Here is a 24,951-nt window from a genome sequence, read left to right on the forward strand (position 1 = left end):
GCAAAATTATAACCTGGCCCGTTAACCATTAACCCAGCTAATAAATCTGTCCAGAGGACAGATTTCGGCATTTGGCTTGTGAGAGTGTACATGTTATTATTGTGTAAGGGAGCTAATGTTCGAACAGTCTGTCTTTGCGGTTCACCTTGCCTAGTTTCTGATTATAAAACAATCTTAGCCTCCTCAATGTTCTTTCATTGTACTGCCACTGCCAGATTTTATTCATGTCTGTATTGTAGTTCAATTTTTGTTTAGAATATATTATTATATACTCCATTGAAGGCTCAATAAATAAAATGAATTTCCTGCTCCAAATCAGCAATGCTGTACAGAAAGTCCCATGTTCAAACCCAGGGCTGTGATCCATACACGAGTGCCAGAAGCAAGGCTGAAACATTTGCAACCATTTAACCTGTTCACCTTCTCACCAGTATACTTTGCAGCAGCAGTTTCATTTCACAAGGTTACCTGTCACTGTGTTTGGCTCTACAAATTTAAAATTACAAAGGGAGGCTGTGGCAGGAGAATCATGCAGCCCATGAACTTCTGTGAAGATCAACTCAAGAGGCTCAGGAGACATATATTCAAGCCAAGCAGCAGTCTGACACTGTCAGATACAAAGAATCATCCCTTGAAGAATATGTCAGATTCCACCACAGTTGCTAAAGATGTCAAGTTCCACTGGAAGTAAAGAGGCATCGAAGATGCTGCTTAGAATGGGATAAGGTTAGGAGGGAGTGACCCTGGGAATCCTCAATGTTGACCTTGCACCCCCTGACGTCTGGTTAAACATGGGCAAGGAACCTGTTCCTTCAACGGGTTCTCCTGTAAATTGGACGAGAGGAAAAAATAACTGATGGTAGCAAATGCAAAGGCAGTGTGCTCTGTGCAAGGAACACAACTTGTCCATCACCAAGAATTACGAATTAGCGCCACCATTTACAGACTTGGTCAAATCCTGTAAAACGCAAATGCCTGACTAGATCTGTGACAGATGTTGAGAGTAAGAGCACGCATACTTGCACTCATACTCAAGAACTCACCTGCAGCAAATGCATCTGTCCATTCCATAATCCTTGTGTAAACAAAGTCCTGAATTCATCTTCAAGACCCCTTACAAATGGTTTTGTAGCCCTGCTATCTTGCTAAATGAAACCAGTTCATTTTGCATCGTGCAGTTCTTATTTGGAAATGAATGGTGAAACAGCAGCAGAAACCCGTTAGGACACTGATGCATGATCCTGCACTCCTCGAACATCTAGAATAGAACATCCTACTTATTTGGTATCCATGCATTCTCTCTCACCACTACAAGCATACAGTGACTGCATTATATACAATCCACAAGATACACGGCAGCAAACCTCCAAGGTTTCTCCAAGATCTCCAAAATCTGCAACTACTACAGTCTAGAATATCATGCAGTCTTCAGCAGATCACGAAGTTGGCTCATTAACCCCCCCCCCCCCCCCCCCCCCCACCCCATTCCAAAGGGCAGTTAGAGAAAGGGAATGCATATTGCCTGCCCCTGAAGAGTGCAGCTCCATATACTCAAGTAAGGTTAAAATTATATGTAGGAAGGAACTGCAGATGCTGGTTTAAACCGAAGATAGACACAAGATGGTGGAGTAACTCAGCGGGACAGGCAGCATCTCTGGAGAGAAGGAATGGGTGACGTTTCAGGTCGAAACCCTTCTGTCTCGACCCAAGACGTCACCCATTCCTTCTTTCAAGGGATGCTGCCTATCCCGCTGAGTTACTCCAGCTATTTGTGTCTATCTAAGGTTAAAGTTATAATGTGTTCTTAGCAGTGATATCGTAAGAACCAATTAGGTTAACTGCAAGGTGGTGTGTCAGGAGCAGAGATCAATTCAACGAAGTAGTAAACAAATTTCACATAAAACTATATATTTGTAAAGAAACTAATTGTATATAATTCTACAGAATTAATTCATACCTCATATAAATGTTGCTAGATTGCACAAATTTTGCAGGAGTTATTTGAGGTCTGCAGCAGTTTGGCGTTAGAAGTTATTTATGTTATTATTAGTGCCAACTTTAGCTTCTCTTCCATTGGTCTGATACTTGTTTGGAACTTTAGCAGTGCAAATGCTTTTTAGTAAATGACCTAAGTGATCACTCTATTTATATAAGCATGAAGAATGAGCTTTGACAGGTTAATTAACTGTAGTAGACAAAACAATGAGCCAATATCCCCTTCTGAGATTCATAATTTCTAGGAGTATGCTACAATCTTACTGAACAGAGTTTTCCATTGAAATTGAAAGAATATATTGTTCTCAGGGTGACATCTGGTAACAAATCACTTTTTCAAGCATAAAGGGAGCATAGGAAGAACTTGCAGCATACCATAAATGTTCTAACGTACTATTTGTAATCTTTGCTAGATACTTTAAGAAGTTTGAATATTGCAAATATTCCCCACATGTTCGGAGCTGCAAACCAAACACAGACGGAATCTCGTCTTTCGAAAACCTGTTAGCCAGCGCCATCCTGCGAATCTTTGTGTGGTTTGTGGCATTCATCATTTGCTTTGGGAACCTCTTTGTTATCTGCATGAGGTCGTTCATTAAAACAGAAAACAGACTACACACCCTATCTATCAAATCACTCTGCTGTAAGTATTGCCTGAAGACTTGTTTTATAAATGGCACAACAGAACTAGCTGGAGACTGTGTGATGTATAGATACAATTAATAAGAAAAACATAGTTAACACTAGTAAAAACTGAATATTTAATGCGACTGGGAAAACATGATTCAGCGAGCAATAACAAACTCTGTAGGAACAAGAAAATGCAGATGCTGGTTTACAAAAATAAAAGACACAAAGTGCTGGAGTAACTCAGTCGGTCAGGCATCATCTCTGGAGAACATGAATGAATAGGTGACGTTTCGGGTCAGGGCCCTTCCCCCAAACTCTGTTGGAAATTCAATATGTAAGAGACAGGATTCCAGATTTAGACTTTACAATTTAGAGATACAGTGTGGAAACATGCCCTTCGGCCTACCAAGTCCGCACCGACCTGTGATCTACCCGTACGCTAGCACTATCTTACACACGAGGGACAATTTTCAATATACAGAAGTTAATTAACCTACAAACCTGCACGTCTTTGGAGTGTGGGAGGAAACCGGAGCACACGGAGAAAACCCATGGCATCACATAGAGATAATACAAACTCCGTACAGAGAGCCCCCTTGGTCAGGTTCGAATCTGATCATTAAGGAGGGGAGGACTGTTAGTCAGATCAGTTGATGGAGAAGAGTTGGTTGTGCTGGCAGATCTTGGGCGATGGCTCTGGGTGAGCCGTTAGCAGGTGGGAGTAAGGTTGCATGAAGGATCAGTGGATGGTGTGTTTGAGTCTGGTTAATAATCAGTGCCAGTGAGTGAGAGGGTTTGCAAGGTGTTGGTTGGTTTGAGTCCATGGATGTGCTGGACCTCTCCATATCGCTAGTCTTCTCCCTTGCATTTGCACTTCTGATGCACGGGGGATCTGGAAGAGATCAAAGTACGATCTTATTGAAATTGAATCATAAGGCCCTGCGCCATCCAATTACCAGGCAATTCTGGCAGTTGTAAAACCCATAGTATTTGAAGAGATCCTGAACAGTGCTCCATATATACTCTTCCCAAAAGCAACCTTCTCAATTTATCTTTGTGTTTCATTCACAGGTGCTGATTGCTTGATGGGAGTCTATCTCTTCCTCATTGGTGCTTTTGATGTTCAGTACCGTGGGGAATACAACAGGCATGCCCAGCAGTGGATGGAGAGCACAAAATGTCAGCTTATTGGTGTACTGGCCATGCTTTCCACTGAAGTCTCTGTCATGCTATTGACATACATGACTCTAGAGAAATACATGTGCATAGTCTTCCCATTCAATCACTATCGACCAGGCAAGCGGCAGACGCTGTCAACACTGATATTAATCTGGATTACAGGTTTCATTATTGCAATAATTCCACTGTGGAATAAGTCCTTGTTTGGCAATTACTATGGAAAGAATGGAGTGTGCTTCCCTCTTTATTCTGACCAGTTTGAGAGTCTTGGAGCAAGAGGATATTCTACTGGAATATTTCTAGGTAAAGCAATTTTTGTTTTCTGTTGTTTTGATATGGATTTGTAGGAAGGGGCAACTTTCTGTTAAGCGACAAAACAAATTCTGCTGGGAAATTAGAGTTCAACTTCTACTGAAGTGCTAAACATTTGCTGCATTGTTATTGTTCACTACATCTCCCAAGAAAATATATACAATTTTTGATAGTTTGTACGATGGGACTCTTCACCTGATAATCACCTCCCATGAGAGAGCACAGAATAAAGTTTCTGTTTCAGGACTCTGGTGTTGGACATGTGAGCAATGTGGCCTGCCCACCAGATGATTGAGGGTAACTAGATGCTCGTCACTGGGCAGATTGGCTTGGGAAAGGACGCTGACATTGGTTAGCTTAAAAAGACACAAAGTGCTGGAGTAACTCAACAGGTCTGGCAGCATCTCTGGAGAACATGGATAAACAACGTTTTGGGTCGGGCCCCTTCTTCAGGCTGAAGAGGTCTGAAGAAGGGTCCCGACCCAAAATGTTGCCTCTCCATGTTCACCAGAGATGCTGACTTGACGTGCTCAGTTACTCCAGCACTTTATGTCTTTCCTTGTAAACCAGCATTTACAGTTCCTGCAGTCTACATTTTACGGCTCTACTGCAAATTCTGCTCAATGTATACCTACTTTGAAGAAGTTCTCATCCTCTTTCAGTCTGAAGATGGGTTCCAACCCGAAACGTTGCCTCTCCGTGTTCTCCAGAAATGCTGCCTGACCTGCTGAATTACTCTAGAACTTTATGTCGTTTTTTCAAAATCAGTATTTGCAGTTCTTCGTTTCTGCATTGGTTTGCTTATCCTACCAGCAAATTTAGAGACATTATAGTGTAACAAAGCAGAGCAGAGACATTGTAGTGCAACAAAGGAAGTTAACAATGGCTAACAAGGATAATGTTTAAATTGAAAAGTAAACTATATAAAGGGGAGAGGGCTGGTGGTAGCCAGTGGACGTTTTTAGGATCCAGCCATAAAAGACTGAAAAGCTAATAAGGAAGCAGATAGATTTTGAGAGAATATCAAAACAAACAATGGATATATAAATAGGAAGGTAAGTGTGAGACCAAATCTTCCTATTTATTTCTCCATAGAGACAACGTTGGTGAATTAATAAAAGGAAAGAAAGACATGGAAGAGATGAAAATCATTATTTGCATTGGTCTTCACCATGGAGTTAATTGTAAATATCAGATAACATAGGGGCTAATTTCAAATAATATGTCCTTAGTCTTTGGCGGAAGACATAGTTCTATTAAAGGAAAATCATGTTTAACAAATTTGCTCAAATTCTTTGAGGATGTTACTGTTGCGAGAGTTGATGGAGGAGAACTTGCAAATGTAGTGTATTTAGACTTTCACAAGGCATTTGACTCGTTACCAAATAAGAGCCTGTTTCATTAATTAAAAGCCAAAGATATTGTCGGAAATATGTTAGCATGGATTGAAAACTGGCTGTCACACAGAAAGCTAAATCTTTTCTTCATAAACCTTTTTCTTTGATCACCTGTCCCATCCAGATGTGATTTGCATTAACTTCAACAATCTCCCGGAGGACAGGCGAGTCAAGCAGCATGCGTGGATGGAAAGGAGTGGTCAATGTTTTGCATTGAAACCCTACATTGGTGCAGAATTGTCAGCCAGTCCTCTCCATTCACAGATGCTGTGACCTGCTGAGTTCCTCCAACTGAGTTCCTTGCAGCATTGCTAGCCTCTGGTGTTGGCATTAACGTCTATAGTTTGATTATAAATGGAACCCACTGCAGCTGTCTAGGAATTTAAACTAAAATAAATAATTCCTTTTAAACTTTTTCTCAGATGGTCACCATTATCAAAAAAAGGTCACCTGGTTCATTGGCGTCATTTAGAAAAGGAGATTTGCTCTCCTTGTCACGTCCGGCCTGTGGGTGACTGTTATCCAATATGTCAATGTTATTGGCTCTTAATTGCCTCCTCAGTTTAGGAACCATTATATCTAGACAATAGGTGTTGATGTTGGTGACAAAACTCGCAATCCATAAACAAAAAAATAAAAATAAATGGCAAGCCACTCAGTTCAGGATCCAAGTAGGAATGGACAATAAATGTCCGTGACAACTGTATCCCATGAAGGAACATATAACAAAAGACTGAGCATGGTTTAAAAAAATCTCTTATTAGTGAATAAGGTCGATGATGTTGTTTTTCTGTGCAAATATCCATAAATATCCAGCAAAAAAAAAATCAAAGTGTTATAGCAACTCAGCAGGCCAGGCAGCAACTGTGGAGGAAAATGGACAGACGATGTTTCAGGTTGGGATCTTTCTCCAGAATGATGGATGAGGGAAAAACTGGTAGAGCTGAGTGAGGGGAAGGGAGGGGGCCTCATTCTTCCCTGAAAATTCAATTCAATTCCAAAGTAAACAATAAAACCATAGGAGTGCCCTCTAATTTTACTTATTTCAAATTCTGGATATCAACGAGCCTGACTATTTATAGGATAACATGCCTTCCTTATAATTATTGCTCTGGAGATATGTTAAAAATATTTTAAGAATGTAATTTTTAACATTACACAGAGAAAAATAGATTGCAAGGTCCGAAGAAGGGTCCTGACCCAAATCGTCACCTGTCCATGTTGTTTAGAGAGGCTGCCTTGACCGCAGAGTCACTCCAGCACATTGTCTTTTTTAGATTGGATTTACTGAGGTGCAGCTCTACATTTACCTGTAAATGTTCATGAAAATTGAATATATGCTTTTGACACAAAATGGTCACATCAAAAACATAGAAACATGGAAAATAGGTGCAGGAGGAGGCCTTTCGGCCCTTCGAGCCAGCACCACCATTCATTGTGATCATATTTTCTTAATAAACCTTTCTCTTTGATCTAGATGTAATTTGTATTAACACCAACAATCTCCTGGAGGACACAGCAAGTCAAGCAGCATCCTGTTCCAGTGAATTGTCCATAACTCAAAGCTTGTACTGTGTCTAGTACATTTAAGCGCAACGGATTCATATTACAATTCAAGTTGATGCCTCCACCCTTAATCTTTCAGTGTCACAGTGAACATTGCATTTGACATTTTGCAAGATCTTAGTCAGTCCAAATAGTTCAGCCAAACTATGATTAATGAACGTTAATTGTGGCCATCATTTTTGAAGATTTATTCTGCCACATGTAACTACTGGCACAGCATATTGTCAGAATGCATTTTTACATTATGATATGTGATCTTGTGGATTTTAGACCACAGGGTCTGCACACTCGAGTCTCTTTGATTCCTAACAGTGTGTTTTGTTTTCTTCTAGGTTTGAACTTACTAGCTTTCATCATCATAATCTTCTCCTACACCAGCATGTTTTATTCAATCCATAAGACAGGAGCACAGTCAGCTGAGAGGAGTTTTTTTTCCAGAGAGGTGGCGATTGCAAAACGTTTTTTCTTCATTGTGTTCACTGATTTCCTATGCTGGATCCCCATCTTTCTATTGAAGTTACTATCTCTACTCAGAGTCGAAATACCAGGTAAGAAATCAAAATTGGGTAAGTTCGTGCAGCTACCTGTCAACTGACAGTGTGCTACAACTGGCAATAACTGGTGTAGCAACAGTGCCTCTGCCAGTGGGTTTGAGGATTGTCTTTTTTTTTCTAAAAGTGCCTTGGAAACCGCCCCCTTGACCAAACCTTTGGTCACCAGGTGTATCAGCGTAAATTAGTTTAAAATATTCTACCACAAGATGCCCTTGAGTATTTGTAACTTTAAAAATGCTCAGCTAAATGTAAGTTGTTATCAAACCTAAGCCTCATACTCTCTTTTAACTTTTATGCATCCATTTTAGAATCTCCCTTGAAATATGACCTCAGTTATGGTTGTACATGTTACAGCCTTAAGTGGCCTGCATTTTATTCTTGTGTTTGGTGGTATGGAAAATCTACCTAACGTATAACTATATTATAATACAATCTAGGCATGATCATGCTTATATGTGTTTTACTCTTTCTGAATGAGCATCAGAAATCACTGGTATACAGTTTTACCTGACCGTGGGTAAACATGCAGAGCAAATCACTGTGATCTGATTCACTTGATGCAAACAGAACGGATAATTTTATGCAAAGATACAAAGTAACAAATCTGATATATTTTTCAAACAACTTAAAGAAAATAACCTCTGCAGATAGTGATTATTATATGTTATCATAATGGGCAGTTTCAGCTGAACAAACGAGTCAACCAAATTCACCAGTCCCTGTTGCCATTGCACCCTTTCTATGAGTGTGCTTGCAGGCTCAGTCACCCACTGGGAGGGCAGTTCCCCACTGACTGGAGAGGTATAGCTAAAGCACACGTCCTGGAACTGGCACTCAGCAGGAGCAGATGGGAGGTCTTTCGTCCGTCTGCTAGCAAAGCCTTAATTTCTGCCAGTTAGGGCGGCAAAACTAGTAAAGTAGAACCACTAAGCCTTTGTCCAGTATTAGTCACCCATTTGCTCTATTTAGTTTTAATAAAAGCTGACAGCAAAATTTCTTTCTGGTGAACAAGCCACAAACAGTATAAGATGGGACCCAAGAAAGAAGGGAAGAGATTGAACTTTTTTTCGCCTTCCATCACAGCGGGGAATGTGGAGGAGTCACTGTGGTGGATGTTTATGTTAAAATGTATTTTGTGTGTTTTGTTGCTTTTTATTGGTATGACTGTACGGCAAATCAAATTCCTCGTATTTTGCAAAACATACGTGGCTAATAATGATTATGATTATGAATAAGAAGGCCAACAAATTGACCAGTACAGATATATAAAACTGAATAAAGAATGTTATACAATTTTGAAACATTCACCCACTAAATAGAAATTATAATTATCATTATCCACATTGCTAACTGATGTCAGCCCAAAGAGTAAAGAAAATCACCACATTTAATAATCAGTTAGATTTATTAAAAGGTAATACTGTGGAAGGAGTTAAAGTCAGTACAGATAGTCCAAATAATGGTATTAAAATATCACGGAGTTGGTATGCCACATGGGTGATATGTTCTAATTAGATTACAGGCTGTGTGTAATCAACTCAATTCTTTTTATCTAAAAAAATCATTTGAGTTATTCTATCCCCAGGAATTTATTATGCCACATTCATTTATTCTTTATAAAAAATGTAACATTCATTATTATTTTTTTAACAGGTAATGTGACATCCTGGGTTGTAATCTTCATTCTGCCAATAAACAGTGCCCTGAATCCAATCCTCTACACAATTACAACTGCATCCTTTCAGGAAAAGCTAAAGCAGTGTTTGCAGAGCCAAGATTTTCTTGGGCCAACAAAGAGTATCACAAGTAGCACGCAAACGAGCAATGTATAGCAACCGCCTGCTAGAGCTTCACTCAAGGGAGTGCTACCATCTTACTTCCGTAAGTGAGTGGTTTGTAACATCGCCAATCATTACGACGTTGAATGAGGGTTATCATCTCGGCAAGATGGTAACAGAGTCACATCTGACAGTATAATACGAGGGAGCTTTATCACCACGTTTCAATTATCCCATCGCTGAACTGTGGGAGATGTATATCAAGTCTGGACAAATAATCACTGTGTAACGCAACTATTCCTGGTGGCCATTTCTCTAACAATTTCACTTCTTCCCATGGATTAGTGTAACATCTGTTGAAGGAGATCTGTTACCTTTACTGCCAAGCAAACTATGATGTACATACCACCAACGTAGCGTGCACTGAGTGCGGGATGAAAGGGGAGAGCCACCCTCCATTTATGAGTTGGCATGCATTATTCCACCCTTTCGCCTGCTCGAGATCATGAAATTGCTCAGTGCCCCTCTCAAATCATCATACACAATTGTGCCACTGTTTTTCACCACCAAATTGTACAACATTGATACAGAGACTGCACAGCAATCTTTGCTTTTGAAAGTGAAACTGGCTGTAAAATAAATTTTGACATTACCAATTGAGGAAAAGCATTTTTTCAGACTTAGCAATTTCATACTCAGCATATATATCACACACATTGTCAATGCCTAAACATTGACACTGTGGATGTGCCATGTATATCAACTTAATGTTGTGGAAGGACTGAATGGCATTTGTACAGACGTGGGTTTGCATGTGAGTGTTAAAATGTGTATTTCCCTGATCTAATACAAATATCACTTCAACAATAACTGTTTGGTCTGCTATCAAGTGTGAGCTGCTATGCTAAGTTAATATGTAAGAATGAACTGCAGATGCTGGTTTAAACTGAAGGCAGACACAAAAAGCTGGAGTAACTCAGCGGGACAGGCAGCATCTCTGGAGAGAAGGGATGGGTGACGTTTCAGTCTGAAGAAGGGTCTCGACCCAAAACGTCACCCATTCCTTCTCTCCAGAGATGCTGCCTGTCCTGTTGAGTTACTCCAGCTTTTTGTGTCTATCTTCATGCTAAGTTAATATGTCAGCTCAACCAGATTGCGGTAGACATATTGAAGAACTGGCAGTGAGATGTAGATGACTTATAGAGTGTCCGATTACAGAGGACATTCCTTCTTAAATGGTGAATATGAACAGGTTCTCATATTGAGAAACTTACAAACTGTGTGGCACTTATCACAAGTGAATTTCTCTCTTCCACTTGGTATGTGGTGTAATATTAAGTCGCACTTGAATTGTACGCAACTACTTAAAAGTAAACTATTCATTTTTACTAGATGTGTGTTGTGCATGTAAAACCTTTTATTGTAATTTTTTAAATTATATTAGACGGGACTGAACTGCTCTTGTTTTTCAATTTATGAACTTATTATAACTATACTTTGTGACAATATGTTAACAGGTATTACATTTCTACGTATAAGTGCAGTTTTTAAAGCTCATGGTAATTTATGAAGGTGATGACATTTTATCCAGTGGCTTGTGAATTATAACCCAGAGACCTATTCCAAGAAATGATAGAGTTGTGTGTACCGCTGTGCTTGCTCATTGTATTTGTGCTGCCAACTGCCGGAATTATATTGTGCCAATAGCAAAATGTTCTTTTCGTTCAGTACATACAGACTGTATGTGAGCAGAAACTTGACACATGAATTATTATTACCAGACAGGAAGATACAGTCTGAACTGGAACAAAGTACATGTAGATGGGCTGACATTGGAACATGCACAGTCAGTTTTGAAAGAATCACTCGTGCTTACTTTGTGTATATAATGCCAGATTGAAATTTGAGCAATTATGAGTAAAATTCATCATTGTGGTTTGAATTGGCTCTGTGGATTAGAAAGATTAATAACGCAGATAAAACAAAATTGCGTTCCATTTTGTTCAACAGTGCTTGATAAGCGGAGTCTAAAAGGACAGCACAACATTGCTTATTACAGTCTGCAGTTAGTTCCACTAACTTAATGTTGTGATGCTTTCTTTTTGAAACTGACTGTGAACTTGGTTATATGACTGTTCTTCCAGTCCACTGATAACAACAGTAAGGTCACATATGCTGTTGGGAAAGGTGGAATGCAAAGGGCAAAGACCACAGAATTCTTAAGTGATGGAATTATTCTGTTCTTGTTCAGGCTAATTATGGTAACGCTGCTTCTACTCATGCAGATAGCATTCTCCAGATCAAAACTGACACCGGCTCTTGAATCTTGTGGTGTTTTATGACTGTTGGCAGACCAATTTTCGTCCTGGGATAAATAAAGTTCTATCCTATCGTTTCGCACACAAAGAAAAGCTTTTCACTGTAGCTCGGTACATGTGACACTAATAAACCAATATTAATGCACAAGAAATGAGTGCAGTTATGGGCCATTTGAATCCAATTCCCTCAAGATTAATGTGCATTTCAAAAATTACAAAACCAGAATTTAAGGAAAGCATTTAGTTACGTAGACAAGCAAATGACAAGAAATCACATAAACAATAACAACTTACATTTATTTTACATGTTTAATGGCAAAAACACTGCAAGTCACTGCATTTGACACAAACTCAAAAAGAGATAAAAGAACGGACACCAATCGTTTGGCCTTGGATATGGTTTAACAATCATCTTAAAGAAGGCCAAGCAGTTTATGGTGGGAGTATCGGGTCAATTGTTGACCATGACTTGGGGGGGATGCAATAGGATATCGGCAACAGAGTTTTAGATGATCTCAAATTTAGAATGGGTACAAGGAGAGGGTACATGAAAGCACAAAGCACAAAGCACAATAATATGAATTATTAGAGGCTGCACATTCTACTTACTTTTACAGCACAACATCATCGTTTTTATACAAACTTTTGTGCCCAAAATTACGAAACGTTTTTTTTCTTTCAAGCAATATAGTATGGTAAATGCTGTATACATGCGCTTTGTAATTCTTAGCTTTAGAATCAGGGCAATATTATGTGTGTGCAAATGTTAATGCAAAATGTTATTTTTTCATGCAAAACTGTTAAATATTTTGTACCAGCTGTATTATATGCTGCAATAAAGAAACTACTTAATACTTTACCTGAACTCTGGAGTTTGTACATTTGCGATTCTACCTCTAGTTCTGTATCTTATTCAGTCCTCACAGGTCCCACGTATTCTGCAGCCAGAGACCTGGTGCAGGAAGACAGCTCTATTCCTCCTGAAGCCACACAATAGCAGTGAAATGAAGCCTTGGATTTTTGTAACTTCTCTTCTAAATCTTCCCCTAGCCCTTCATTTATTGCTGATTTGGAAAATAAATACAATACAATTAAGATATGGATTCCTGTGGGAGTTTTAAAATAGTAGCACATGCATAGCAGTTGTGAAACATGATGGGGGAACTACACTAAATCAAAACTTGCAGAACTTTAGTACTAAATAATAGAGCAGATGTCTAACTTGGTTAAAGTCACACATATGTAAACCAACTTTGTAGGAATTGGTTGGTGTAAATGGTTAGAATATTTTTAACTTTGCGACCTGAATTCAAAGCCCCTTTTGGAGGAGAGGGGAAAAGTGAATGGGTAGAACCACACATCTATTATGAAGTATGCCCACTTGTTTCAGCAATTGCACAGACTTCTTTAATGGCATTCAACCTTGAAAATATATAATCACACAGGTCATGCTGTGGGTGCGATAATGAACAACGGTTTTCAGTGCATTATTGTAACATTGGACTTGAACGAGTATGTTGCCTGGAATTGCTACCTTTGGAACCCACTTACTTGGGCCAGAGGTAAAGGACTTATCACAGCCAACCTCTGCACCCACAAGTCCAAGGACAAGACTGCAGCAAGGTCACAAGTGCTTTAGGTTTAGGTCTATATTGTCATGTGTACCAAGGTACAGTGAGAAGCTTGGTTTTACGTACTATCCAAAGAGATCAGGTAAACTATACATGAATATAATCAAGTCAACCTCAATTAAAAAAGATACAGCAAAGGGAAAGATATAAAGTGCAGAATATAGTTCTCAGCATTGTGATGCATCAGTTCCATCGACAAAGCCCAATGCCCACAATAGGGTAGAGGTGAATCGGACAGTACCCTAACCTTTGAAAGGACCGTTCAGAAGCCTGATAGCAGATGGGGAACAAGTTGTCCTTGAGTATGATATCACTACTGTCCATCTGTTATGCAGAGTTTTTCATTATAGCACATAACAGGAAGAAATAAGAAGTCCTCCCCAGGTTACAAACACCCAGCTTACATAGGCCCCTTACATACAAACAAACATTTTGGTGACCGAAGAGATGGATTTGCCAACTACTGCAGAGATGCAGACATCTTTTGCTACGTGGGAACTCAGTTCATGACAATATCTGAATGGTTGAATTAAACAGCCTGCTTTTATAACTGGTTATTGATAGAAGACAGAGGGTTGTGGTGGAAGGACAATATTCAGGCTGGAGGTCTGTGACCAGTGGAGTTCCACAGGGATCTGCACTGGAACCTCTGTTGTTTGTGGTATAGATAAATGACTTGGACGTTAATGTATTCGGCTTGGTTTGTAAGTTTACAAATGACACCAAGATTGCAGGGGTTGTGGACTGTGAGAAAGGCCGTCAAGGTCCGGCAGTGGGTTATAGATCAGCTACAGAAATGGGAGGAGAAGTGACAGATGGAGTTTAATCTGAGCAAGTGTGAGGTATTGAACTTTGTGAGATTGAATGCAAGGGGAAAATATACAATTAATGGCAAGCCGCTTAATAGCATTGATATAGCCTGTGATCTTGGGGTCCATGTCCATGACTCCCTGAAAGTGGTAACACAAGTAGATAGAGTGCGCAAAGAAGGCATATGGTACGCTTGCCTTCATTTGTCAGGGCATTGAGTATAAGAGTCAGGAAGTCGTGATACTGTTTTATAGGACTTTGGTTTGGCCACATACAGTTCTGGTTGTCTCATTATAGGAAGGATGTGGAGGCTTTGGAGGGGGTGTGGAGGTTTACTAGAATGATGCCTGGCTAAAGGGGGTGTTAGCTATTGGGACAGACTTGGATTGTTTTCCCTGCAATGTCAGAGGATGAATGGAGAACCTTTTCCCCAAATAGTAGAGGGCAAAGCTTTAAGGTGAAAGGGGCAATGTTTAAAGGAAATGAGCAGAGCAATTTGTTTTACAGAAAAAAGTGGTGAGTGCCTGAAGCACATTTCTGGGGGTGGTGGTGGAGGGAGATTTTTAGATAGGCACATGGATCTGCAGGGAATGGAGGAGTGCTGTAGAGCAGAGGGATCTAGGAGTACAGGTACATAGTTTGTTGAAAGTGGCATCACAAGTAGATAGGGTGGTCAGAGCATTGAGTACAGAAGTTGGTCATCAATCAGTCAGAGCATTGAGTACAGAAGTTGTGAAGTTGTGAAGTTGTGTTGCAGTTGTATAAAACGTTGGTGAGGCTGCATTTAGAGTATTGTGTTCCGTTTTGGGCACCATGTGATCGGAAAGATGTTGTTAAGTTGGAGAGTGTGCAGAAAAGATTTACGAGGATATTGCCAGGCCTGAGCAATTTGGAGAGGTTGAGCAAGCTAGGACTCCATTCCCTGGAACGCAGGAAGATGAGAGGTGATCTTATATAGATGTACAAAATCATGAGAGGAATAGATCGGGTAGATGCACAGAGTCTCTTGCCCAGAGTAGGGGAATCAAGAACAAGAGGACATAGGTTTAAGGTGAGGGGGGAAATAGGAACCTGAGGTGTGACTTTTTCACACAAAGTGTGGTGGGTGTATGGATCCAGCTGCCGGAGGAGGTAGTTGAGGCAGGTACTATCGCAACATTTAAGAAACATTTAGACAAGTACAAGGATAGGACAGATTTAGAGGGATACAGGGCAAACGCAGGCAGGTGGGACTAGTATAGATGGGACATGTTGGCCAGTGTGGACAAGTTAGGCCGAAGGGCCTGTTTCCACGCTGTAAGACTCTATGACTCCATGACTAATGCCCTTGCAGGAAGATTAGTTATTATGGTAGATCAAGTTTAAACTAATTTGGTGAGGGGATAGTCACTGGAATGTAGCATTGCAAATGAGAAGAACTGTGCAAAAGGGATTGGGAGAGTTTAAAAAAAAACGACCAGAGCAACAAAAATAAACTTTTCAGACAGAACCAGATAAAGAGAGAGTACAAAAATATCTAAGATAGATTTATAATGCACTTTGTCAACACAAGAATATTTTTTTACAAGCATGGTGAGTTGCAAAGCATAATTACCCAGATGGAATTACAATGCAATTGGAATAAGAAAACCACTTTATGAAAAAAAGAGTAAGAACGGGTTCTAATATTTCAGAAATCATAGACAAGGAAAGATAGTAGGGGAAATAACAGTATTGATTGATGAGTATTAGTGTCCTGGAAAGAGATGTCCAGGATTGCTGGAAGAGAAAGTCTATCCGTTTAGACTCAAGAAACCATAAGGATGCAATTACAAAACCAGCACATTTCTATGATCTGGCAACTAGTGGGAACGAATAGATTTACAGGAAAATGGCAGAGATATGCCAAAGCGTCAAAGTTGAGATAGTTCAAAGATTTGAACTATCCTGGCATAGCAATCTCAAAAGTAACATTATGAGGAGTTTCGGAAGCGCGTTCAGAAGGAATTTCTTTATGGCTCAATTCAAAAGGTACGTGGCTGATACTGGGAAATGAGTCAGACCAAGAGCACCAGGTATCAAGGGGGAATTTCAGGTAATAGTTTAACATTTAGCATTGCTGTGGAAAATTATATAGACCACTCCGATGTAAAAATAGGGAAAGGGGAAGGGCCATTTCAATGGAATTAGAACTCACCTGACCCAGTTAAATTAAAATTAAAATTTGGCAGGCAAAACTGTATTTGATCAGTGGTTGACATTTCAGCTCCATTGCAGAATATTTGCAAGAGAGAGAATGGTAGGGTAACTAAAGCCAGCACTCCCTGGATTACCAAAAAGATGGAGCGTAATACAGAAGAACATATGACATACACCAGGTTCTAAAACATAAGTGAGAACAAGATTTAACACAGAAAGTTCAGAGAGGAAGTAAAATAGGAAATAAGAGATAAAGAGAAATTACGACTGGCAGCAAACATAAATGAGAATCCAAAAGTATTCTATAGACCCATGAGCAATAAAGGGTTTGTAAGTTGTAAATCTACTTGTCGAGGAAGAGGATGTGGTCAATGTACTAAATGGATATTTTACATTAGTCTTCACTAAAGAAGAAGGTGCTGTTGCAATGTTGACAAAGGAAGATGTACTATAGTTCAGATTCTAGATGGGATTATTAATAAAGATAAAGTTCTACAAATGTTAGCAGTATTTACGGTGCAAGTTGTCTGGTCCAAATTGGATGCATCCTACCTTGCTAACATAAGTATGGAAGGAAATTACACAGGCCCTCATCATGGGTGGACCTGAAGACTGGATAATTACAAACATTACAGCCTTGTTCAAAAAAGAGTGCATGGATACTGTGTGTAGAAAGGAACTGCAGATGCTGTTTAAAACGTAGACACAAAAGCTGGACTAACTCAGCGGGTCAAACATCATCTCTGGAGAAAGGCAATAGGTGATGTTTCGGGTTGAAGAAGGGTCTTGATCCGAGGAAGGATATTCTTGCTATTGAGGGCGTGCAGCCTAGGTTTACTAGGTTAATTCCCGGAATGGCGGGACTCTCGTATGTTGAAAGGTTGGAGCGACTAGGCTTGTATACACTGGAATTTAGAAGGATGAGAGGGGATCTTATCGAAACATATAAGATTATTAAGGGGTTGGACACGTTAGAGGCAGGAAACATGTTCCCAATGTTGGGGGAGTCCAGAACCAGGGGCCACAGTTTTAAGAATAAGGTAGGCCATTTAGAACAGAGATGAGGAAAAACATTTTCAGTCAGAGAGTTGTGAATCTGTGGAATTCTCTGCTTCGGAAGGCAGTGGAGGCCAATTCTCTGAATGCATTCAAGAGAGAGCTAGGTAGAGCTCTTAAAGACAGCGGAGTCAGAGGGTATGGGGAGAAGGCAGGAACGGGGTACTGATTGAGAATGATCAGCCATGATCACATCGAATGGCGGTCGGTGCTGGCTCAAAGGGCCGAATGGCCTCCTCCTGCACCTATTGTCTATTGTTTATTGTCTATTGAAAAGTCACCTATTCCTTTTCTCCAGAGATGCTGCCGGACCCGTTGAGTTAGTCCAGCTTTTTGTGTCTCTGCATGGATACTATGACTCTATGCAGCACTCCAAACTATAGTTCAGGCAATCAAACATTCAAACTAGGGGGCTGTTGATAAGAAACAAGTCGCACTGCAGATTGCCATGCAAACATCGACTTTTTATTTTGTCAATGAAGCTCGTTAATGACATTATGCAGATATAAATCACATTAAAAACCTATGCAAACTAAAACCATACTTTCTGAATATAAGGATTTGGCTTAGTGGCGCAGCTAGTAGAACTGCTGCCTCACAGTGTCAGGGAACTGGGTTCAATCCTGACCTCAGGTGCTGTTTGCATTGAGATTGCATGTTCTCTCTGTGACCATGTTGGATTTTGCAAATGACACAAAAATTGATGCTGCGATGAATTGCGAGGATGAAAGTAATAACTTTAAGGTGATATGGACAGGCTATTGAAATGATCAGATTGGTAGCAGATGCTGGGACTTATGAAGTGATGTTTTTTGATATCATTTTGATAGGAAAAATGAGAGGACAATATAATCTAAAAGGCATTCTTCAAAATGTTTTACAAGGTCAGAGAGATCTATGGAAATACATGAAGATAGACACAAAAAGCTGGAGTAACTCAGCGGGACAGGCAGCATCTCTGGAAAGGAATGGGTGACGTTTTGGGTCGAGACCCTTCTTCAGACTGCTCCACTATGGAAATACGTATGCGGGTTGATGACATGATTTCAAAAAGTAATTGCAAAATTTGTGTGTTATAAATTGAATCATTGAGTTCAAGGATAACCAAGTCATGTAAGAATCAGTAAGAAACACTGGTTTCAATGTAACTGGAGTTAAGAACCAAGGTGCATAGAATTAAGATGATGACTAAAAGTATCTAAAGTGACAGGAATATGCTCCTACAAGGAAAATGGTATGGATCTGAAATGCATGAACAGAGAAATAGTGGAGGCTGATTCAATTCTAATGTCCAAATGGAAGCTGGATAAGTAACTGAATGGGAAATAAATTACAGAACCATGGGAAGTGGGATTAATTGAATAGACTGTTACAGACTTAACTGGCTGAATAGCCTCCTTCTGCAGCTACAGCAGGCAGTGAAGAAAGCTAATGGAAGGTTGGCCTTCATAACAAGAGGATTTCAGTATAGGAGTAAAGAGGTTCTTCTGCAGTTGTATAGGGCCCTGGTAAGACCACATCTGGAGTATTGTGTACAGTTTTGGTCTCCTAATTTGAGGAAGGACATCCTTGTAATTGAGGCAGTGCAGTGTAGGTTCACGAGATTGATCCCTGGGATGGCGGGACTGACATAAGAGGAAAGATTGAAAAGACTAGGCTTGTATTCACTGGAGTTTATAAGGATGAGAGGGGATCTTATAGAAATATATAAAGTTATAAAAGGACTGGACAAGCTAGATGCAGGAAAAATGTTCCCAATGTTGGGCGAGTCCAGAACCAGGGGCCACAGTCTTAGAATAAAGGGGAGGACATTTAAAACTGAGGTGAGAAAAAACTTTTTCACCCAGAGAGTTGTGAATTTGTGTAATTCTCTGCCACAGAGGGCAGTGGAAGCCAAATCACTGGATGGATTTAAGAGAGAGTTAGATAGAGCTCTAGGGGCTAGTGGAATCAAGGGATATGGGGAGAAGGCAGGCACAGGTATTGATTGGGGACGATCAGCCATGATCACAATGAATGGCGGTGCTGGCTCGAAGGGCCGAATGGCCTCCTTCTGCACCTATTTTCTATGTTTCTATGTTATGTCCTGGCAACATCCTCGTAAATCATTTCTGCACATCCTCGTGACACTTCTTTGCACATCCTCGTAAAAGTCCTCTGCACAACCTCATGAATCTCTGGCTCTGGAATAACTAAGGGAGCTTGAAGGAATAACTAAGAGAAGTTTGAAACTTCTGTTGAATGAAAACCATTGACTGTGAGGCACTTTGGGGTACACCAAGGCTCTATAAAATACTTCAAATATTCAGTGCAGTCCATACCACTCAACCGATGATGGAAATGACAAGTATCATCAGTGCATCCCATGATAGTTTTATCAAGCAATGCTCAAGACTGTGTGCATGCTGTTGTATTATGCAATGTGAGGTGTACAGCTGCCACCTAGTGACACACATCAGGTACTGTGTTTCAATGTGTAGAATATATTTTGTGACTTTCAAGAAGATAAGACAGTGCTTCCAAAACAGGCTTCCTCTACACTTTTGTTTCCTCTCTATTTCATAGATTTGAGCTCAAACTTTAAGCAAAAATTTCAAAGTAGTAGTGAAAGCCAGCTATGTTGTTGAAGGTGAAACATTTAAACAAAGGCATATATGCCTCCTAAGATGAGTGTAAAAGATCACATGCGACTAAAGGAGGAGGCCCTGATGTTCTGGCAAATAATTATCTCTCAAAATCAATATTTATAAAGCAAATTCTATAACTGCTATTCATGGTAACTTCCTCTTCACAAAGTAACTGCACTCCTCACTACATTGCAGTAGTGGTTTCCACTTCAAAAGGACTTGATTAGCTTAAAAATGTTTATAACAAAAGGTACAAATCTTTCTTTAATATAAATCCAGCATAAATCCCATAATGTTGTAAAACACATGAATTAGCTCTGGAAAATTTTGTTGATAACGTTTATGAAGAATATTTAAAACATTTATTAATTATTTCTAAGGAATCTTCAGAAACTGAAAACGTATATATATATATTAAAATATAAAAGCAATGACAGCAAGCATAACATTATGTTTGAGTGCTTTGTGTGTGGGAAATCATGTCTCACACACAAATGATTGTTTTTTGAAGAGGTGACTAAGAGGTAACAATGAGGCACGCATTCTCTACGTAGACTTGAGCAAGGCCTTTGAGAAGGTCCCACATGGTATGCTGATCTACAAAGGTGGGACGCATGGGATCCAGGGTGAGCTAGTCAATTGGATACAAAATTGGCCAGCAGGTAGAAGGATGAGGATGGTAATGGAGGAGGTTTTTTCAAAATGATGGACCTTGAAGAGTGGAGTGCTGCAGGCATTGATACTGCATTGTTTTTTTTAAATGAAAATGTGGTTAGTAAGTTTGCAGATGACACCAAAATTGGTGGTAGAGTGGTCAGTGAAGAAGGTTGTCTTGGGCTACAACAGGATCTTGATCATCAGAGAGAATAGACAAGCAAATGGCCGATGGACTTTAACTTAAGACTGGTGTGAAACATGTATTTTGGGAAGTCACCCCCGGGCATGACAAACATGGTAGATGGCAGGCATCTGGGGAGTATTGCTGAACAGACAGACCTTGGGTACAAGTATATAGTTCCCCAAAAGCAGCAACACAGGATGATGAAGATGTATGACATGCTCTCCTAGGCACCGAGTCAAAGGTTGGAACATCATATTACAGTTATTAGGCTACACTTGGGATTATTGTGTACAGCTCTGGTTGCTACTCCACAGGAAAGATGTGATTATGCTAGAGAGGGTATAGAAAAGATTCACAAGAACATTGCCTAAATTTGAGGGCTTGAATTGTAAAAAGAAATTGGACAGACTGGGTCGTCTTTCCCTTAAGTTACAAAATGCTGAGAGGTGACATGATGGAGGTGTACAAAATCATGAGGCATTGTGAGATGCAATGGTAGAGTTGCTGACTTACAGAGCCAGAGACCCGGGTTAGATCCTGACTCTGTAGCTTGACTACTAATGTACGGAGTTTGTATGTTCTTCCTGTGACTGCGTGGGTTTTCCCCGGGTGCTCCGGTTTCCTCCCACACTCCAAGGACATACAGGTTTGTAGGTTAATTGGCTTTGGTAAGTTGTAAAATTGTCCCGAGTGTGTGTAGGTTAGTGTAAGGGGTCGGCATGGACCTGGTGGGATAAAGGGCCTGTTTCCAAGCAGTATCTCTAAAGTCTAAAAAGCATAGATGGGGAGAAGGTTAAAAGGGGGTGTGAGGCGTAACTTATTCACACAAAGAGTAGTTGGTATCTTAAATGAGCTGCCAGAGGTGGTGGAAGCAGGAACAGGAACAACATTTAAGAGGCATCTGGACAAATACTTGAATGAGCTAGGAACAAAAGGATCTGAAATTATTGCAGGCAAGTGGGATTAGTGCAGATAGGGAGGACGGTTGACATAGTCACGGTGGGCCGAATGGCCTGTTTCAATGTTGTATAACTCTATGACTTTAACAAAAACACGCAATCAACTTTAAATATCTCTTTAATGATTTAGGTGCTTTATTTTCTACCTCAGATGAGTCACAATTACATTTTCCTTTCACAGTCCAACATATTGTAAGTGTGTTTATTTGGATTTGATTTTTGTAATAGTTTCCTATTTCTTTATTTTTTATAATAGTTTCCACACTATTATAAAGTTATAGAATATTTTGTTCCATATATAAATAATATATATATATTTTGTTTATATAGTGTATAATATATATATATATATATATATATATATATATATATATATTCAAAATATATATTTTTTGATTGTTGTATCTGTATCTGTGTTTTGACGTATAATTACCATCACCGGATGTCGCATACGTTAGGAGGGTTATATGCCAAGTCGCAATTAAATATTAAAGTGGGCCTCAAAGGTCAACGTCTCAATATCGATTGGTCTACTTGGTAGTAATGGTAAAGAGTAATAGTTATTTTAATAAAATAAAGAAATATTCTGTTCTGGATGTTTTAACTTATAAACAGGCGTTCTAAAATTACTACTTCATTTTCAAAATTGATAGCATTAAATTTATAAAGGAAAGTTGAACTGAATAATTCTCAGATCTGTTGCTGATCCTGCATGTTTTTTTCCTTCATTCATGAGACATTGGCATTACCAGATAGGCCAGCATTTAATGCCCATCTGTAATAAGCTCTATTATTAATTATGCAGCACAAACCAGGAAAGGTAGTGCATCCGTGGCTAACAAGGGAAATCAAGGATAGTATTAAAACAAAAGATGAAGCATACAGATTAGCCAGAAAAAGTAGCATACCAGAGGACTGGGAGAAATTCAGAGTCCAGCAGAGGAGGACAAAGGGCTTAATTAGGAAAGGGAAAATAGATTATGAGGGAAAACTGGCAAGGAACATAAAAACAGACTGCAAAAGCTTTTATAGATATGTCAAGAGAAAAAGATTAGTTAAGGCAAATGTAGGTCCCTTGCAGTCGGAAACAGGTGAATTGATCATAGGGAACAAGGAGATGGCAGACCAATTGAACAAATACTTTGATTCTGTCTTCACTAAGGAAGACATAAACCGTCTGCCGGAAATAGCGGGGGACCGGGGGTCTAATGAGATGGAGGAACTGAGGGAAATCCAGGTTAGTCGGGAAGTGGTGTTAGGTAAATTAAATGGATTAAAGGCAGATAAATTCCCAGGGCCAGATAGGCTGCATCCCAGAGTGCTTAAGGAAGTAGCCTCAGAAATAGTGAATGCATTAGTGATAATTTTTCAAAACTCTTTAGATTCTGAAGTAGTTCCTGAGGACTGGAGGGTAGCTAATGTAACCCCACTTTTTAGAAAGGGAGGGAGAGAGAAAACGGGGAATTATAGACCAGTTAGCCTAACATCGGTAGTGGGGAAAATGCTAGAGTCAGTTATTAAAGATGTGATAGCATTACATTTGGAAAGTGGTGAAATCATCGGACAAAGTCAGCATGGATTTACCAAAGGCAAATCATGTCTGACGAATCTTATAGAATTTTTCGAGGATGTAACTAGTAGAGTGGATAAGGGAGAACCAGTCGATGTGTTATATCTGGACTTTCAGAAGGCCTTCGACAAGGTCCCACATAGGAGATTGGTGTACAAACTTAAAGCACACGGTATTGAGGGTTCAGTGTTGAGGTGGATAGAAAATTGGTTGGCGGACAGGAAGCAAAGAGTAGGAATAAACGGGTCCTTTTCGGAATGGCAGGCAGTGACTAGTGGGGTACCGCAAGGCTCAGTGCTGGGACCCCAGTTATTTACAGTGTATATTAATGATTTGGACGAGGGAATTGAATGCAACGAAGCTGGGTAGCAGTGTTAGCTGCGAGGAGGATGCTAGGAGGCTGCAGAGTGACTTGGATAGATTAGGCAAGTGGGCAAATGCATGGCAGATGCAATATAATGTGGATAAATGTGAGGTTATCCACTTTGGCGGCAAGAACAGGAAAGCAGAGTATTACCTGAATGGTGACCGATTGGGAGAAGGGGAGATGCAACGTGACCTGGGTGTCATGGTGCACCAGTCATTGAAAGCAAGCATGCAGGTGCAGCAGGCAGTGAAGAAAGCGAATAGTATGTTGGCATTCATAGCAAGAGGATTTGAGTTTAGGAGCAGGGAGGTTCTGCTGCAGTTGTACAGGGCCTTGGTGAGACCGCACCTGGAGTATTGTGTGTAGTTTTGGTCTCCTAACCTGAGGAAAGACGTTCTTGCCTTAGAGGGAGTACAGAGAAGGTTCACCAGATTGATCCCTGGGATGGCGGGACTTACATATGAGGAAAGACTGGATAGACTGGGCTTGTACTCGCTGGAATTTAGAAGACTGAGGGGGGATCTTATAGAAACATATAAAATTCTTAAGGGGTTGGAGAGGCTAGATGCGGGAAGATTGTTCCCGATGTTGGGGGAGTCCAGAACCAGAGGTCACAGCTTAAGGATAAGGGGGAGGTCTTTTAGAACCGAGATGAGAAAACATTTCTTCACACAGAGAGTGGTGAGTCTGTGGAATTCTCTGCCACAGAAGGTAGTTGAGGCCAGTTCATTGGCTATATTTAAGAGGGAGTTAGATGTGGCCCTTTTTGCTAAAGGGATCAGGGGGTATGGAGAGAAGGCAGGTACGGGCTACTGAGCTGAGTGATCAGCCATGATCATATTGAATGGCGGTGCAGGCTCGAAGGGCCGAATGGCCTACTCCTGCACCTATTTTCTATGTTTCTATGTTTCTATAAACTTTGCTACCATTTTTTAAAATGTCCTAAAATAAACTTTATTTAGAATAAAAGCATATAGACATTGCTGCTAATGTCTACATAGACATTGCTGCTAATGTCTACATAGACATTGTTGCTTATGTGGCTCAGTGGTGCAGCTGGCAGAGCTGCTGCCTCAGAGCAACAGAGAACGAGGTTCCATCCTGACCTCAGGTGCTGTCTGTGTGTAGTTTGCATTCTTACTATGACCGCGTAGGTTTCCTCCAGATGCTCCGGTTACCTCCC

General features: G+C 40.1%; 1 protein-coding gene and 1 long non-coding RNA gene across 4 annotated transcripts in view; one reads left to right on the forward strand and one right to left on the reverse strand.

The window, feature by feature from the left end:
* Positions 1-10,416, forward strand: part of rxfp2l (relaxin family peptide receptor 2, like) — a 67,634-nt gene extending 57,218 nt beyond the window's left edge. The window contains exons 15-18 of one of the 2 annotated variants that reach the window (XM_078412148.1): positions 2,409-2,638; positions 3,697-4,107; positions 7,412-7,627; positions 9,287-10,416. In XM_078412148.1, coding sequence (XP_078268274.1) covers positions 2,409-2,638; positions 3,697-4,107; positions 7,412-7,627; positions 9,287-9,465 — 1,036 coding nt within the window. In that variant the 3' untranslated portion in view covers positions 9,466-10,416. The remainder of the gene's footprint in view (positions 1-2,408; positions 2,639-3,696; positions 4,108-7,411; positions 7,628-9,286) is intronic. The other variant, XM_078412149.1, reaches the window with a different exon arrangement.
* The window catches only part of LOC144600500 (uncharacterized), a 50,399-nt gene continuing 28,216 nt past the window's right edge, over positions 2,769-24,951 (reverse strand). Inside the window, exons 2-4 of one of the 2 annotated variants that reach the window (XR_013548145.1) lie at positions 12,590-12,709; positions 4,752-4,922; positions 2,769-3,517 (exon numbers count right to left, since the gene is read on the reverse strand). This is a non-coding gene — a long non-coding RNA (uncharacterized LOC144600500). Of the gene's footprint in view, positions 3,518-4,751; positions 4,923-12,589; positions 12,794-24,951 lie in introns of both variants that reach the window. The other variant, XR_013548144.1, reaches the window with a different exon arrangement.

This window comes from Rhinoraja longicauda, chromosome 15 (genome assembly GCF_053455715.1).
Source record: "Rhinoraja longicauda isolate Sanriku21f chromosome 15, sRhiLon1.1, whole genome shotgun sequence".
Taxonomy (NCBI): Eukaryota; Metazoa; Chordata; class Chondrichthyes; order Rajiformes; family Arhynchobatidae; genus Rhinoraja; species Rhinoraja longicauda.